The sequence below is a fragment of the Anabas testudineus genome, chromosome 13, assembly GCF_900324465.2.
Source record: "Anabas testudineus chromosome 13, fAnaTes1.2, whole genome shotgun sequence".
Lineage (NCBI taxonomy): Eukaryota > Metazoa > Chordata > Actinopteri > Anabantiformes > Anabantidae > Anabas > Anabas testudineus.
The window spans coordinates 10,998,251-11,014,672 of NC_046622.1; the positions used below are offsets into that span (position 1 = coordinate 10,998,251).

The following is a 16,422-nucleotide window of genomic DNA, read 5'->3' on the forward strand; positions in this document are numbered from 1 at the left end:
TTTTTATTTCATGTTGTTAAATAAGTGACATATTATATATATATATGTGTGTGTATTTATTGCATTTTAAATCATTAGTGTTTCCATATACAAAGCCTTTATTTATCACAGCTGCATTTTCACCTTTCTCATTACAACCAATCTAATTACACATGTTTTTTGTCAGTTTTTTATGTGTAGTGTTTGAGGTTGAACAATGTATATCCACATTTTGTTATACTGTAATACTGTTTGTTTGTTTTTGAGTGTATGTGCGTGAAAGAGAGAAAGAGAGAGAGAGTCTGCTTGTGCACTCATGTGAAAGTCAGAATTGATTTACTTGCACGTCCTTTTGTAAATAAAAATAAAGAAATATCATTAATTAATTGTTTCGAGAATTGTTTATCTCAACCACCTTTACGGTGCCATATCTATGCGTGTTCTTTGTCTAATAACCCATTCACTACAAATAATAATGTCTAAAAACACATTTTTAGTGAGGTCATTTTATTTCTAAGGAGGAGGTTCTGTTTCAATCCGCTGCTCTGTCTGGTTGGCTGTGAACAACATGTACGTCACGAAACCTTGTTTTACGTTGGACGTCGCTAAAGTTTATGGGAAATGTAGTAAAGAGCAAACGTGTGCCGCGCCATCCGCGGGGCCGATGATGTAAGCCACGAACTGCATTACCCAGAATGCACCGGCGGCTATGGAACGTTGACGTGTGCTTCGTTGGTAATTTCCAAAATTTCCTGTTTCGCATTATCCAGTTGTCAAAGCCGGGTTCAATTTAACCGGATTTTAGGCAATAGAGCGAGATTTTGTAAACTTGACCGTCGTGTGACCTCGCAATAGTGTGTGACAATGTCAGGAGAGATTTCTATGATCGGTAAGTCGAATGACAGCTATATTTTCTTTAGTATTTAGCCGGCGACTTGATGCTAACATGCTAGCTAACTGGCTTGGTCCAGCTGTTAATACGCATGTTGTTACAGGTTCTGTTATCCTGGCCCTGTTCCTGGCTGGATATCTGGGCCAACAGTACCTACCTCCCCCTAAACCCAAAGTGATCGGCCTGGACTTGGGAACTACCTTCTGCTCTGTGGGCGTCTTTCAGGCTGGCACCGGGGAGGTGGAGGTGATAGCAGATAAAGTGGGGAGGAAGAGCATCCCTAGCGCCGTGTCCTTCACCCCCACTGCGGTGCTGGCCGGACATGAAGCCGTGGACCTGGCCGACAGCAACCCTCAAAACACTATATACGATGCCAAGAGGTTCATCGGGAAGATATTTGAGCCAGAGGATCTGGTTCAGGAGAGTGCTCGGTACCCGTTTAAGGTGGGTCGTGCTGGGGGTTGTTGACCAGCTCTACAAAATCCTGTTGATAGATCATCCATTATCTGCTCTCAGTTATGTAATCTCTCGTTCCTCAGTCATAACATTTCCTTGTCTCTTTTCCAGGTAATTAACAACAATGGAAGTGCAGAGTTTTCCATCTCCACAAATCATACCTTCACTGTGAGCCCGGAGTTCATTGGCTCCAGACTGCTGCTGAAGCTGAGGAAGATGGCTGAGCAGCACCTCGGTGTGCCCATACAGAAAGCTGTCATATCAGTGCCTGCAGAGTTTGATGAGAGGCAGAGGAATTACACTGTCAGGGCAGCCAATATCGCTGGTCAGTTCTGTAACTATTTTAAGATGTTGCACTTGGTGATAGGCCATTTGATATGAGTGTAAAAATTCCTGGGATGCTTGTTGCACATCATGTTAATCTCTTTCTCTCTACTATAAAACAAAAGACTTAAATTAAATAGTGTAACCACATTTTTGCACACATTTTGAGATGAATAATAACCTATGATTCCCATAATCATTGACTAAACAAGCCACTACATTAGCAATGTACCAGGCAAAATACATGCACTAACTCCCTTATTGCTGTCCTGCAGGCTTGGAGATCCTCCGCGTTATCAATGAACCCACGGCTGCAGCCATGGCTTATGGTCTGCACAAGGTTGACGTCTTTAATGTACTGGTAGTCGACCTTGGTGGTGGAACCCTGGACGTGTCTCTGCTTAACAAACAAGGAGGCATGTTCCTCACCAGAGCCATGGCAGGTAGGTGTTCCACTGTTTTACAAGTGTAAGAGAAATGAACCTAGTGCACCTTTTGTCACACAGCTCCTACTCCAGTTAAAAATCTTTTATTCTTTTTTGTCTCTGCTTTTCATGATTGACTTAGATTCAGCAGGTTTCTAACAAAACACTGATCCCATTTTTTTCATTTTTAGATTTTCTATTTTGAAACTCAACAAATCAAATGAATTAATTTTAAAAAGAAGTGTTTCTTTTTATGATTTTTTTTAAATGCAGGAAATAACAAATTAGGAGGCCAAGACTTCAGCCAGAGGTTGTTCCAGTACACCACAGAGCGGATCCGACAGGAGTTTGGGGTCTCACCCACTCTGAAAGAGGACATCCACCGTCTCCGGCAAGCTGTAGAAGCCGCAAAGCTCAATCTTACCCTCCAACCCAGTGTCATCATCAAGGTGCCTTTGCACTTAAACACCAATGAAAGATCTAAAACACCTGAAGGTGCTGCTCCTGCTTCAGTTCTCTTCCAGGCTAAGATCACTCGTGAGTTATTTGAGGAGCTCAACGAGGACCTTTTCAAGAAGATTCTGGCTCCTGTTGAGACCGTGTTAGCTGAAGGCCACCTGCAAAAAGAGGATGTGGATGAGATTGTGCTGGTTGGAGGATCTACCAGGATACCACGAATCAGGAGATTGATCACTGAGTACTTTGGGAAGGAGCCCAACACATCGGTTGACCCAGACCTGGCTGTGGTTACAGGCGTAGCTATTCAGGCTGGAATTATGGGTGGCTCTTGGCCTTTACAAGTGAGCGCTATAGAAATCCCCAACAGACACCTGCGCAAGACAAACTTTAGCTAATCCTTATTATTAAGGTTATTTATGAACATAAAAGGGAAGCCACATAAACTGGCAACACATTAGTAACTGTTTCATGCTTCTCTTATGCGCTTCAAGTCTACAGATGTGAGAAAAATGCACAACAGATATCAGTATCAGCTAAATGAAGATATTGGGATCTTCTAGGACATTTAACCCCTCTTTGTTTATGAATCAGGACAGAAAAAGAAACTGTAACGGCAAAAGAAAATGCTTATCACATGCTGAAACATTTCTCTTTGACAACGACTGATAACATCTGCAGAAAGGTGTGAACTCATTGTCGAAGTGACAGCTGATTTTGTTGTGCAAGTTTCTGCAGAAATACAGCGAGAAGCTTCTCTGTTGAGTATTCACTCATCCATTCAGCATCAGTGATGGTGCTAATGCCGTAATTTAATGGTGTCCAATTCAGGGAACAGCCACTCGTTTAAAGGTCTTAATGACAAGCTAGTACATGCTCAGCTATTTATTTATTTATTTCCATTAACAGTATGGCTGTTTGTGTGTGTGAGAGAGACGGTGTCTGTGTGTCCATGTGTTTTGCAGGCCTTTAAAGTTTTTCATTCTTTCCATAGAAGGTTAACATACTGTGCGCTTGTGCCTTTTCAGAAAGCTGCTAAATTGTTTGTGAACTTCTACAAGCTAGTAGTTCAGACTGAGGCCTCAAGGTCCCTGATACTTGGAGGTAATTGAGGGACAGAGGGGCAGAGAAAGATGTAGATATGCACAATAAATTTAAAACAAATTTACTGCAATATAGACTAATCACCTCCTGAGTAAGGTATTCTGGTTGAGGTGCAGAGTCTAATGGTACATGTCAGAGAAAGCCTTAATGTTCACACATTACTGTAAAGTACCACATTCCCTTTGAAAATGCTAATTATTTGCCTCTGAGACAAATGTTCAGTGTGCACTTCAAAGACTTCCACTTGTTGGCCAACTTTTTTTTTTTTTTTTTTTTACAGTAGTGCATGCTTTGTTTAAATAGCTGTGATGTTACACAGTGCAAATCTTTGTGCTGCATATCAGAGTTTAGAACAATGATCTGTTTGCTGCTGTATGAACAGGAGGTCAAATGTGGTAGTGCCACAAAAGGACCAAAGCACTGCTTACTAGTGCCTTGTGAAATGTGTTACCACATCTGGTATGTTTTAAAGGCCTGACACATGGGCTGTGGCTGAAAATGTATTGAATAATTTAGTGTGAAGAAAATATATTTAAATGAACTTGTTGGAAGTTGATGTCCACATCTATTCTCAAATTGTGACAGTCCAGAGTCACCATCTTTTTAACCAATGTGAAGGTATCCATATTCCTTTAAAAAACAAGTATCGCAACTTCTCATTTTTGCCAAATGTGATTCATGAATATGTGTATTTAATTTATTTTTTTTCAAATAGTGTGTTAATCATGTTGAAACCAAGATATTCATATAACAAATCCAGTGAAGCTAATTTTGGAGGTACTGTTTGCCTTTGATACTGTAACAAATCCTTTATTAGTTGCTCTTAAAGTAGAGACAGATTTAAAAACAACTATTTTTGTATTTCAAATTTTACTATAAGAATTTAGCCAACAAAATGTGACAAGAATTGTTATTCAGCCTATTAAACTTCTCAATTTCGCAGCTTCAACACAGCGTCTTTATTTTCAGTAATTGTTGAAGGTTCATTTTGTGTTACTGCTCCACCTACCTACACATCATACTTCATACACTCACTACCTGTTGCCAGTTATCTTATTCTCATCAGTATGTCCTAAAATAATGGTTTCCTTTCATTTAGAAAAAAAACTAAACAACAAAACTAGTGAACAGCTGTATTTGAAGACTTTAATGTTTACTTCTGAGGCACAGTAATACCCAAAGAAAAACACAAAAGGCAACACTATCAATCGCTTGATCCTGTGCTGCCTGTTGTGATACCTGTAGCGTCCCTTCAATTAGTTTAGAGCTTTATTTTCACATTTAGCACCCACTTCATTTACCTTACAGCATTCAGTTTTACACCAGCAACCACAATTCAATGCATTTTGTCTGATGACATTAAAATAACACAAACCTAACTGCAGTCCTGTGTAGGAGGTGAAATGTCTCCTGTTATGACCAGACTGTAGATAGTTATTAAACTGTCACATTGTTCACATCTTAGTTGGTTGGAGCATCTCACACTGATTCACCTTTTATGTACAACAATACTCAACATAGCACTGCACACAGGTTAAAAATATATAACCAGCCAAGATACACACACATCTTTAAAAAAAAAAAAAAAGAAAAAACAGAAAGCAATCCAAACACATTCACATTAACCATAAAAAGACAGAACAAATCTTCACCCCAAACCATTTCTTCCTGTTCTTCTGGGAGCACAGCTCAAACAAGTCATTCAATATGATCAACTGTTAACATGTGCTGGTCAAAAGTACAGCTGGAGAAGGGGCATTCAGTTTCTATCAAAATAATTATCTTACATACACCATGTGAATATTTCACCTGGAGAAGGCAGGACTTCTGTAAACAGCTTGTTTGTGTTGTTTTCTTCCTCTTTAAATATAAATACTAATGTTATTTTACGAACAACAGCACAGAAGAGTGCTGACAGAAGGCAGGAGTGTAATGAGCTGTAAGCTTTTTGTCTTATATTGCAATAAAGTCTTGTTTAAAAGAAATTAATCCGCTAAGAATATTCATTTACAGTTTACTGTAAATAAGGAACAACTTTGGAAAATTTGCTAAAAAGACTTTGGAAACTCATCTTTTAAAAGAAGCAGGTCGGTAACTCAGAGGGCCTCTCAGACACCTGGATGTGGGAGGAGGAGGCCTCAGTTTTGGCGAAACCCTTCAATAAAAAGTGCGTGTAGTCCCATTTGATATACAGTATGTCTGACAAGCAAAAACATAACGTATTTACATTATGTACACAAAGCAACTGGGTGGTCGATTTGTGTCAGTCTGTCAGTGAATCAGTAAGATAATGCAGAACAGAACAGACTTGACTAAACAGGAATGATGGGAACACTGAGTGTTGTCGTCTCCGTCTCGCTACAGCAGATTCGTACAAGCCGAGTCTCCATCACTGGCTGATGGCCTGATTGGTGTAGTAGTCGTAGCCATTGTCTGCATACAGCTCCTCAGCACTGCCAACTCCATTACTCACCTCTGGAGGGCGCCATAGGATAAAGAAAAGAAATGTCAGTAGACAACAATAAAGAAAAACTTTCAAACCTCATCAGTTGTCAATAAATTGACAAAATAAAGGTGTAACTGAGTGCAAACGTGTTGAATGAATGAATGTAGCATCTAAAACAGATGTAGCCACCCTGGCTTACCTTTGACCCCCTAGTCCTAGAGCCTGCCTGGGCAGACTGGGGTGTCTATAAGCTTCCCTACACTGTGGGGGAGGTTTGGTGCATGAGTGGATGGATGAAGGGGAGAAGAAGAAAGCAGGCGACAGGTGGCAGGTAATGAGTGATGCAACAGACGCATGGATTAAAGGAACAAGTCACTGGTGGCGGAGGAGACGGAGAGGATGTAGGACGAACAGGACGTGGTGCACATCACACACGAAGTATGCAGGAGGCAGGCGGCTACTGGGGTTGACCTTCAACATGGAAGAGAGGAAGAGGAGGAACGAGAACATTCACAGACACTCAGATGCATGCTGGGAAGGAGTGACATGCTCGCTAGCTCCCTGAAACTCAAAACGGCTCATTCCTCAAACTCAAAGTGAAATCCAGTAAATTACATATAAAATACAAAGAGAGGAATTTCTTTGAGTTCAGGAGCTCAGATAAAAACCAACACACTACAAGGCAAGGGCTGACAAACCTCCCTTTGAGCCTCACCAGAAAAGATCAGTTTCTCCTTCATGACGTTGATGTCTCGACTGGACCTCCTGACTGCTGCGCTCAGCATGATCTGTTCAGGGTTGTAGCTGCGCATACCGCTCATCCGATACCTACGGATCAAACATGAGGTCAGAAATAACCTTGACACATTGAGAATATCACTAAATACTGCTGCCTCTGTTCACAACATGCAGATTAGGATTTATAATAGAACAATAAACCTACTGGGGAACTTTGAGAAGACTAATTCCTCAGCTAAAGTCACAGTATGTGAACAAAGTTGGAAGTATAAATGCAGTCTACTGTATGTGGCACAGCACATTTGTTAGTTAGCATATTTACAGAATTAGCAGAAAAAACAACCTGCCTAGTGTTCAATCTTTTGTTTGTTAACGAAGCGACTGTAACTAGTTAAAGTAAATATTGGTATATTTTCCATATGAATCTATTTGGAGTTAAAGCACTAGAAATGATTTTTTACTAATTAAATTAATTTTGACATTAACCATTACTAAACCTAATAAATTACCTGAAAATTGCAAATAATAATAATTAAATAAAATTCTATAGAATGAATAGACAGTTTTAATTATCAAGTATTATCCTGCTTGTGTTATATAGCCATTAAAATAATTTCACCATTTCACTCTATTAAAGGTAAACTGTAAAGACAGCATTTAGTTATTAAGTCTTGTTTAGTTGCTTAGAAGATCAGTCTCAGTTTATCAGTACTGGCAGGAGTTAATCTCCTTTAAGTGAAAACCCTCCTTGCTTTAAAGGAAATAGCTCTGATTTAAATTAAAAAACCTTAAGCGCATTAGACACTATAAATTAGGACTAAGGAGTGATTTAGAAACAGAAAAGCAAATAAGTCAGACTTTAGTTCATCTCTATAAATAAAAGTCAGTCCTGAGGCACTTTGCCTGATGGAAGCATATTGAACATTAACATTTATAACATTTAATGATTTGGTTTACTTAAACAGACAATAAATTTAAGATCTTATTGGGGACTTTATGCTGTAGGTAGTTTCCTGTTATTTATATTACAATGAGAAATGGCAGCAGTGCAGTAAAATGCTTCAGGTGAGACAGAGAGAAGTCAGAGAAAAAAAAAACAAGTGTGGAAATAAGGTGGAGAGAAAAATCTGAGTTAAATGTGACAAAGAGAGTGATAAAAAAATAGAAAAAAGAAAAAGAATGGAGAAAAAGAGAAAAGGCAGAGTGCCTTGAATAAAAGATCTATGGGTAAAGATAGTGGAAAAAAGAAAGAGAGTGAAAAGAGAGAAGACTTTGGGTCAGAGGAGGTGACCCAGTTACCTGATCATGTGATAGCTGAGAGATGCCAGAATGCAGCAGAGGAGAAGAGCATGCACATCAGGCAGAGGAGAGAGGACGAGGAAGGAGAGGCGGAAGGATAAAAAAGGACAAAAGAAGGCGGGAGACAAGAGAGGTCAGTTTAGAAGCCAGCAGAAGCTACCGAAGAGCTCGGGCAAGCAGAGCAAACCCGTACGGGACTGTGATAACAAAAAAAACAAAAACAGATCACTGCCCTCCATCCAAGAGACGACAGGAGGACAGACCATCTGTCTCAAGAAAAAAAAAAAAAAACAACAACACCACACTCTCCAATAGAGGAACAGAAATACTGGAGGAGTGTGAAAGGTGTAGCTACTGTAAGAGAGGACATGCTCATACAAAGTGCATCTTCTTTGTCACCACTGGTTGTGACAACACAAGAGGTAGAGGGGGACAGGACAGCAGAAATACATTTGAACAGCTTATAAAAAAACCACATAGAAATGTTCCTAAACAACCCATTAAATGGTATTTCCAGCCTTTCCTTTGAAGCCCATTTGAGACAGAAACCATTTAAAAGTAATTAAAACATGAAGGGACAGCAACATTATGTATGAGCTGTTATTTTAATGACGTGTTCCAGACTGTGAGTGTGACATGTAAGTAGGACGCTCTTAATTAGCAGAAATTAGTTATATGAGCTCATGTGTGTTTGGTGAGCACAAGAGGAAGAGCACACGCTAAGAAAAAGAGCAGCATTTAGTCTGCATCCACCAGCAGGAGAAACATTTTGTGTAGAGCACTCACTATTATCATTTGAATACGGTTACATCATCGAGTGGCCGTACTTACCTCTGGAAAATGAATATTCCTATGACTACAGCAAAAGAGATGAGGTCCGCAGACACCCACATCAGGCGGTATTCATCTGGTCTCTGGAAACACACAACTTTGATTAAATCTGAAGTTTGTTCGTTTTAAGTTCATGGCAGGATCCACCACTAGGTGGCACTAGAGGTCAACAATACAACAGTGTAAAATGAGACAGTATTTAAAATACTTACTGCAAATAAATGGAAATGAAATTGAGAAACAGAATTTAGCACTTCTTTTAGATGAGAGGAAACTTGACAAATACCGAACACCCTGACGATTAAATATATTCCTCTATTGTCATTAACAACATCAAGAATAAGATTTCTATTCTTATAGTTAGATTCATAGATCAGACAGTCAGATGGTACTGCAGATGCAGGTTAAACTCTCAATGAACCACAGCAGGGGGTCATGTCATGTCTGCATGTTGTCATGCATAGTTCTTGTATAGTGGCAGAGAGACAGGGCTGCACAGACGAAGCAGATGACACGATACTAAAGAGGCTCAGTGTGGGTGCTACCCATGTTGAGAGGCTCCAGGAGACGACTGAACTACAAAACCCTGAGTCATACTCTACAGGTCACGCAACAGTGATGATACTCGTCTTTCTACTGTGCTGGGAATTCAGGTGAGCGCTGGAAAGTAATAGCACAGGATGTTCGGTGGAGGAATAAACATGCTTGATAAGTTCAGCTGAAAGCTGGGATTCCTTTGCTGAGGTCACAGAGCAAAATCTAATTTAGTCACGCAGAAGAGATGCAGCTGCAGGGAGAGACAGGTTAAAAAGGCGTGTCATAATGAGCATGTAAGCCAATGCAAAGAATCACTGATGCATTACATTTTGCACTTTAATGTGAGACACCTAGATCAATTTAAAGTTTTCTGTACAAGAAATGTAGAGCAAATTTAGTTTGGAGCTTATCAACATTGTGCATCTGTTGTAGTTCTACCTGTAAGAAGAAGCCAGAAGCTGAACATTAATCTTGAAAATAATAATGTTTGATTTTAAAAAGGTAAGAGGTTGGATGCAAATGGGGGAAAAATGTGATGGATTCTTACCATGAGCCAGATGGGGTAAGGCACCTTTTTCAAAATATTTGGAGCTTCAGACGAAACTGAAGACACCCCGCTACACCAGAGCACCGAGTACAGCCAGGGCTCGTTGACAGTGTAGAGAGTGAGGTTGATTTGGCTCTCGGAGTAGTCCCTGAAACCAATCACTCATTTTTAACACACAGTTGAATCTGACCCACATGCCAAGTTATCGACCCAATAGCATGGCAGATTTGTGCAAGTGCATTCCTACCTGATTTCCTGTGTGCTGGCCTGGTTGTATCTGAGCAGCAGCCTCCTGATGCCATGCTGATGGAGAGTTTGAGGACTCAGTTTCTCCACTGAGGCCTGAACCAGACCAGGAGCCAGCTGTCTCACCTGAGCTCTGTACTCATCTGGAGTCCACATCACCTACACACAGCACAATGCACACAACATACTGTGCGTTCACATCAATTCACATTTCAATCCATCCTGTTTGCACACAATATGTTGAGTGTCACACATCACGCTGTTGCCATATACACCTACCAGACTCTGAGGTACCCCAGATTGCTGCACAGCCTGCAGTGTATCATTGATCCAGCTCTGGTAGCGAGGGTGCTCCAGAGGAGGTCTACTGAGCCTGAAAATCACTGAGCTGTTGTGATAGGAAGCTAGCTTTAGAAGCTGCTCCAGGCTGCACACACTCTGGTTGGCGATCAGATGCTTCTCGTTTGAGGACAGTGTGTGCACTGTCCAGAAGGGGTCATTCTGAAACACAGACAGAACAAGGATTGAGTTAATAATGTTTAATGTGAGCAGAATCACTGGTTTCTCATTTTCAAGTACAATTACTTCATGGTATCAGTACTCATACTGCTTAAAGTGTACTCTGGTGTAGAGTGTTTGGACAACACCTACAGGAAATACAAATACTGCAATGTTTTTCCTAATTTCCTTCACATTCTTTCTCGCTTCACTGAACCCTCACTCCTTGTCAAAACATACAGAAGAAGATTAGATGCTCTTTATTTGGGTCTTCTGTGATGTGTTTCACTTGAGATTTGTCTTCTTTGTGACTTTTTTTTTTTTTTACCCATTCCGGACATTAGATGACATGTTTGGGCCTCTCAACATTAGACTGCGATAGTGACTCGTCTTAACTATACACAGAAGCACAGAAGTGGTAAGGATTTTTATTGGAATGCAATAACAAGCCACAATGTGCAAACTTGTAATGTAGGCGAGAGTGGAGAAAGTAATGCAAACAAATACCCACAGAGTAGCAGCATGACAGTGTCTTTGGACAGTAATCTGATCTCATAAAATCTAAGCTTAAATATTTACCAAATGGTTATTTTACTACACCAAGTGAGCTCAAACCTTATGTGAGAATGAAATCTACACTGAGCATATACATTATGGAAACAAATGCATCTAAACAATCTCCTGGCTAAACCAGAATAGGAATAACCGAGTACTAGAATCGAGTGTTTTCTTTATGTACTTCAAGCATGATGAACAATTATTTTTGACACATTTGTTGGCCATGATCCACTGCATGCTGGAGACCCTCTCTAAAGCATTAATTGATCTCAGCATTTACATGACGCCCTCCGGTTTCATCTAAGATCAATGAGCGAGCACACACACAGAGTACACATCACTCAATGGGCTAAAGATCTTAATCGTGCATCACTAGGTAACATCACAATGAAATGATGTCAGAATGATCCTTGTTAGCAACAAAGAATTACCTTCAGGAACCACTGTCCTGCGTTTAGCTGCTGCAGATCCGTCCAGTTGAAGAATGAGGCTTCTTCCATCTGCCTGTCTGGGAAAACCTTCCCTATGTCTGTGGTCCTCCGCAGGGTGCGGTCATGCATCAGGAAAGGAACTCCATCCAAACTAGTGAACAGGGAGGGAGTACAGAGTTATAGTTGAAAGTCAAAAGAGTAGCAACAGAAGACAGAACAGTAGGAATAAAAGATCTGACAAATAAAAGATTCCCAGAATAAACAGGAGGCCGGGAATTAATTATTTCCAGCATTATAATCCTGCATACTAATAAGCAGCTTAATTACCTTTCATACAGTCAGGGACTATCTTTTACCAACATAAATGCTTTAATTAGAGCACTGCGACATTGAGAAGTGATGTTCAAGGTTTATTAGCAGTGTTCACTGGTTTATCTTGCTGCAACCCCACTGCATAATACCGAATCACTAAACTATTGTCATTTACAGTTTTATATTAATGTTAAAATTATTAATTTATTACTAATAATTTCAAACAGCTGAAAAGCTGTTTTTCAAAACGTTACCTAAAATCACTTTATCTGTAGCTCATGTTTAAAAGACATTAGATAAGAACAAAAGAGACAGGATGGTTACAGACTGAAGTCCTGAAATTATGTCAAAGAAGAGCAAACATAAAGCAGTGATGACAGACAAAAGTTGGACTTGAAAGGGATTTCTATTTGGATGATGTTTCTGAATATTTGAATACCAACTTACTTCATATTTTTAGGAGACATTAGCATGTTAGACCAAAAATTAAAAACCTTCACTGTGAGATAAACAGTGTTTTTTTTTTTTTGGTGCGTGTCTGTGTACATGTTTGTTTGTGAACTAATTTTTGTCACGTTTGTTGCTAAAAATACTAAAAAGACTGGTGCAAAGAAACATACATACTGTATGAGGCTCTTGTCTGCTGCAGTCATCAAGTCTAATTACTCAACATAGCCAGGAGCTAATGACACTGGGTACATCTCAATTCTCCTAACTGCATCCACATTTCCCTGACTTGTGTCCTAGTCCCTCCCAAAAAGAAATGTAAGGAAATTATGTGAGAAGAACTGAGGTTTTCGGAGACATGAGACGTCCTTTGCTGTGAACCATCATCTTGTGTGACGTCTGTCTGTGATGGCCGCAGCTCAGTTGTAAGAGTTGCTGTGGTCACTTTTACTGGATTGTTGTTTGTATTTATCCACCGACACACTGTCCATATAATAATTCAGACTGCTCTTTCATTTCTGTCAGTCTGTACATTTAATAATAAACATCTGCTCATTTGTTAAAGCCAGCATTCTGTATTACTGTCCTTGGTTGCATCACAAGCTCATGATTTTTAAGGACATGACACGACATGTTCATTTATTTTTTCATTACATTTACTTTTCGATCCACAATACTCAGTGCTCAGAGCAAAATGAAAGGGTTTGGAACGTCTTTCAAGATGCAGGACAGGAACAACTTCAACAATTGAGGAATGATTAATTAAGAATTGGGACATATCCACACATATTCAGCTATTTTAGGATTGTACATGGATCAACACACAAACAGACTAATTTAAGAAATACAATATATAAAATAAATACAGGTTGTCATAGTAGACAACACGCGTCACATCTACACTGCAACTCATCCACTCATCACTGCACATGCATCAGTAGACACCCCTCCCCTCTCTTTCTTCCTCCAAGTGTATCTCGCTGAGCTCAGTCTGTCACTTCCCATTATATCTGTGATGCCAAGCCTCCATCTACTGATCGCTTTAGTCACTTCAATGCTACAGTCTTAACCGGTGTAGTTGCCATCCTTAGTATGTGTGGAATTACAGGTGCAAGAAAAAGTAACAGCACTCATGTGCTGCTCATTTTCAAATTTGATTCATTTTTTTTATTGTTTTTGAAAATAGTAAAATTATATAATCATTCTGTTTCTTTGATGAAAGGCCCCACAATATACTTTATTCCATTATAATAACATGTATATTATATAGCACAGTGAGATGTGGTAGAGGCAAATATCACATTGATGTGTAATACAGTATGCGGTACAGTGTAAGCTTATCCTAGTACTGATAAGGATGTTTTGATGAAACCAATGTTTCTTATGGAAGTAGAAAAAACTTGGCAACACTGGTTGACTTGCTGGACACATTTCTACTCAAGGCGCTCCACAGAGTGATTTAAGGTTGATGGTAAATTATCCTGATCAAGGTCTTGTGATGAAATTTCTTTCACAAATTCTTCCAGTAAGGCAGTTAGTATTGCCAAGTTTTTTTATTTTTCCTCATTTTTGGATTAATACTATTTGAGCACCTTGTTGACTGGTGAAATACCGACAGCAAAGTCCAATGACCTATGAAAGCAAACACTGAAGCAGAATATAGACACAGCCTAAGTAACCTTTCCTTTGTTTGATGTACTGATTGCATGTGTATACCTGACAACCACGTCAGTCTCAAACCCAGTGACGTTCATCTGCAGAGCTCGCTGGAAGGACCAAAGTGTGTTCTCTGGTGCAAGCTGGAAACACACATTAGAAGGAGAAACACTCATTACTTACAGTAACGAAGTTCAACGACCTCTTAGGTGACATAACTGGCAGATGACATATAAAGGTGCAGGAGAAGAAGACAGAATTAATGTAGTAAAATTAAAACGAGCAGTGCTGGGGAGTGCTCTTTAACTCTTCAAGTCAAGGTTATGGTCATTATAAGTCAATAGGTTAAATAGCACTTACTACAAAAGCATTTCCTGTGAGTAAGGCTAATGACTGGGAACCACAGGATAGGAATGATGCTTTAATCAATATAGAGACCTTCTGGGAAACCGAGTTCAGTCATGTGATCCCCCACCCCACCCCACCCCTTCAGAGTTTCTCACAGCCTTTCAGAGCCACTCCTAATTTTAGATTCTACTGTGAAGATCGATTGCTTTATACAAATACCGCAAAAAGCAGGGTGTGTTTATGAGAGTGTGAGTAACTGCTAGGAATAACCAGGAATCCACCTTATCTTTCCACCCAAATTTTGCATAATACTCTGCAGGATACAGTGCCAAGTACATAAATCTCTCTGCAAGTAGCATTTAGAACCAATAAACTTAATATCTGCATGTAAATCAAATATAAAATGGGCTTTATTGTGCATAAATCATATTTCATCATGGTCTTTTGATGCACACTTAAGTCAACAGCTCTAATAGGCTCTTAAACACTATCTTTGAGCAGTTTAACTGCAAGAGAGATAGAGTAACTGTAGCTGAAGGGAAAGCAAAATTAGACATAAACAATCATTTATCAATTTTCTTGCACATCAAGATGTCAAGTTAGTAGTTGTCTTTGTCCACATTTGTCTTTGTCGGGGAGAAATACACAAATTCAAGCATAAAATGTATGCCATGCCAGACAGTATCTTAGACACAGGCTATTTTCAGTTGCACAACCACAAGGTCACTAATAGACTAATAGCCCTGGGACGCGCAAGAAAATTCAAACAACAAGAAAAAGGCTCCTCCATGTGCTTCTTAACACACTGGGTTAAAGTGAATCCTAAGTGGTTCAGCTGCATCAGCGCTGTTGAGGTTAGGGGTCTAAAGCAAATATCAGGTACCTCAAAGTATAGTGTGGTGTGAAAGGATATGTAATACAATTTATTTAAAAGAGGCCAGTTTCGTATTCCCACATTCTGATCAGATGTCACGTTAAATCACTTACCATTGGAGCTCCATGATGACCAATAACATTAGGTCGCGTCCTGAGGGTGGTGGGGTCCATAATGCAGGGAGAGGTAATGTAGACGGGAACCACATAGAGTCCCAGTAACACACTGAGATACAGTACCATTACCACCACCTGGAACTCTGGAAGAAGACAGATGATGTAGAGATAATATAGAGTTTCACAGAGTTGGAAGGAATATCTCAAATTCTCATTTATTTATTAGCTGTTTTTTCTCCCATGACATCATCAGCATTGACACAAACTAAATCCACAGCAGGCAGCTGTTTAGAAATCACGGGAAAATGCTGTTTTATTTTGATTTCTACCCATGAGAAAATTTGTGTGCGCTCCAGGACTCAGTTCAGTTATCTAAGATATGCGAGAAGTTAGGTAATTGCTGGAAATGCGGGTCCTGTCATTCTACCATTTATAGCTACACAGTTCGCCAGCAAAACTGACATTAGGGGCCAAGGAGATTCACTTTCCCCTGGATCCACCTCAGTGAGCAATGAAGGCTGTAAGTGTGTGCACACAAACACAGGGGAATGTATTTGTTTCAAGGTCAGCTGTGGGGCGGGGTTGACTAGACAACTCTTGTTACACACAAGAGACTCACAGGTCTCACACACACACACACACACACACACACACACACACACACACACACACACACACACACGGGTGCGTGCACACCCTGATGCCCTTGTTGGTATTCAGACTCCACTCTGCATTAGAGCAGAGATGCTAACATGGGAGTAATCTAGCTAAGACCTTTCCACCTCAGCAAAATCTCCAAAAGCAGAACCTAAACTGTAGCTAACAGTCTTTTTAATAGACGGTTTTCACAGAACATAGTATATAAAGTGTATATAAGTATATATACAGTACATATGCTTAGT

At 39.8% G+C, this 16,422-nt stretch overlaps 2 protein-coding genes across 3 annotated transcripts in view; one reads left to right on the forward strand and one right to left on the reverse strand.

Annotated features, from left to right (window-relative positions):
- Positions 1-708: 708 nt before the first annotated feature.
- hspa13 (heat shock protein 70 family, member 13) lies at positions 709-5,231 on the forward strand. Its single transcript, XM_026366740.1, has 5 exons — positions 709-868; positions 975-1,315; positions 1,439-1,652; positions 1,927-2,094; positions 2,350-5,231. Exons 1-5 carry the CDS (start codon positions 844-846, stop codon positions 2,928-2,930), a joined length of 1,329 nt encoding a protein of 442 aa, XP_026222525.1. The 5' UTR covers positions 709-843; the 3' UTR covers positions 2,931-5,231.
- gdpd5b (glycerophosphodiester phosphodiesterase domain containing 5b) overlaps positions 4,769-16,422 on the reverse strand; it is a 35,882-nt gene continuing 24,228 nt past the window's right edge. Inside the window, exons 8-17 of one of the 2 annotated variants that reach the window (XR_003299216.1) lie at positions 15,518-15,663; positions 14,243-14,325; positions 11,768-11,918; positions 10,560-10,781; positions 10,282-10,439; positions 10,035-10,182; positions 8,951-9,033; positions 6,798-6,910; positions 6,282-6,553; positions 4,769-6,111 (exon numbers count right to left, since the gene is read on the reverse strand). Coding sequence is in view for 1 of the 2 variants with exons in the window: in XM_026366725.1 (XP_026222510.1) it covers positions 6,026-6,111; positions 6,798-6,910; positions 8,951-9,033; positions 10,035-10,182; positions 10,282-10,439; positions 10,560-10,781; positions 11,768-11,918; positions 14,243-14,325; positions 15,518-15,663 (1,190 nt within the window). In the remaining variant the exon portion in view is untranslated. The remainder of the gene's footprint in view (positions 6,112-6,281; positions 6,554-6,797; positions 6,911-8,950; positions 9,034-10,034; positions 10,183-10,281; positions 10,440-10,559; positions 10,782-11,767; positions 11,919-14,242; positions 14,326-15,517; positions 15,664-16,422) is intronic. The other variant, XM_026366725.1, reaches the window with a different exon arrangement.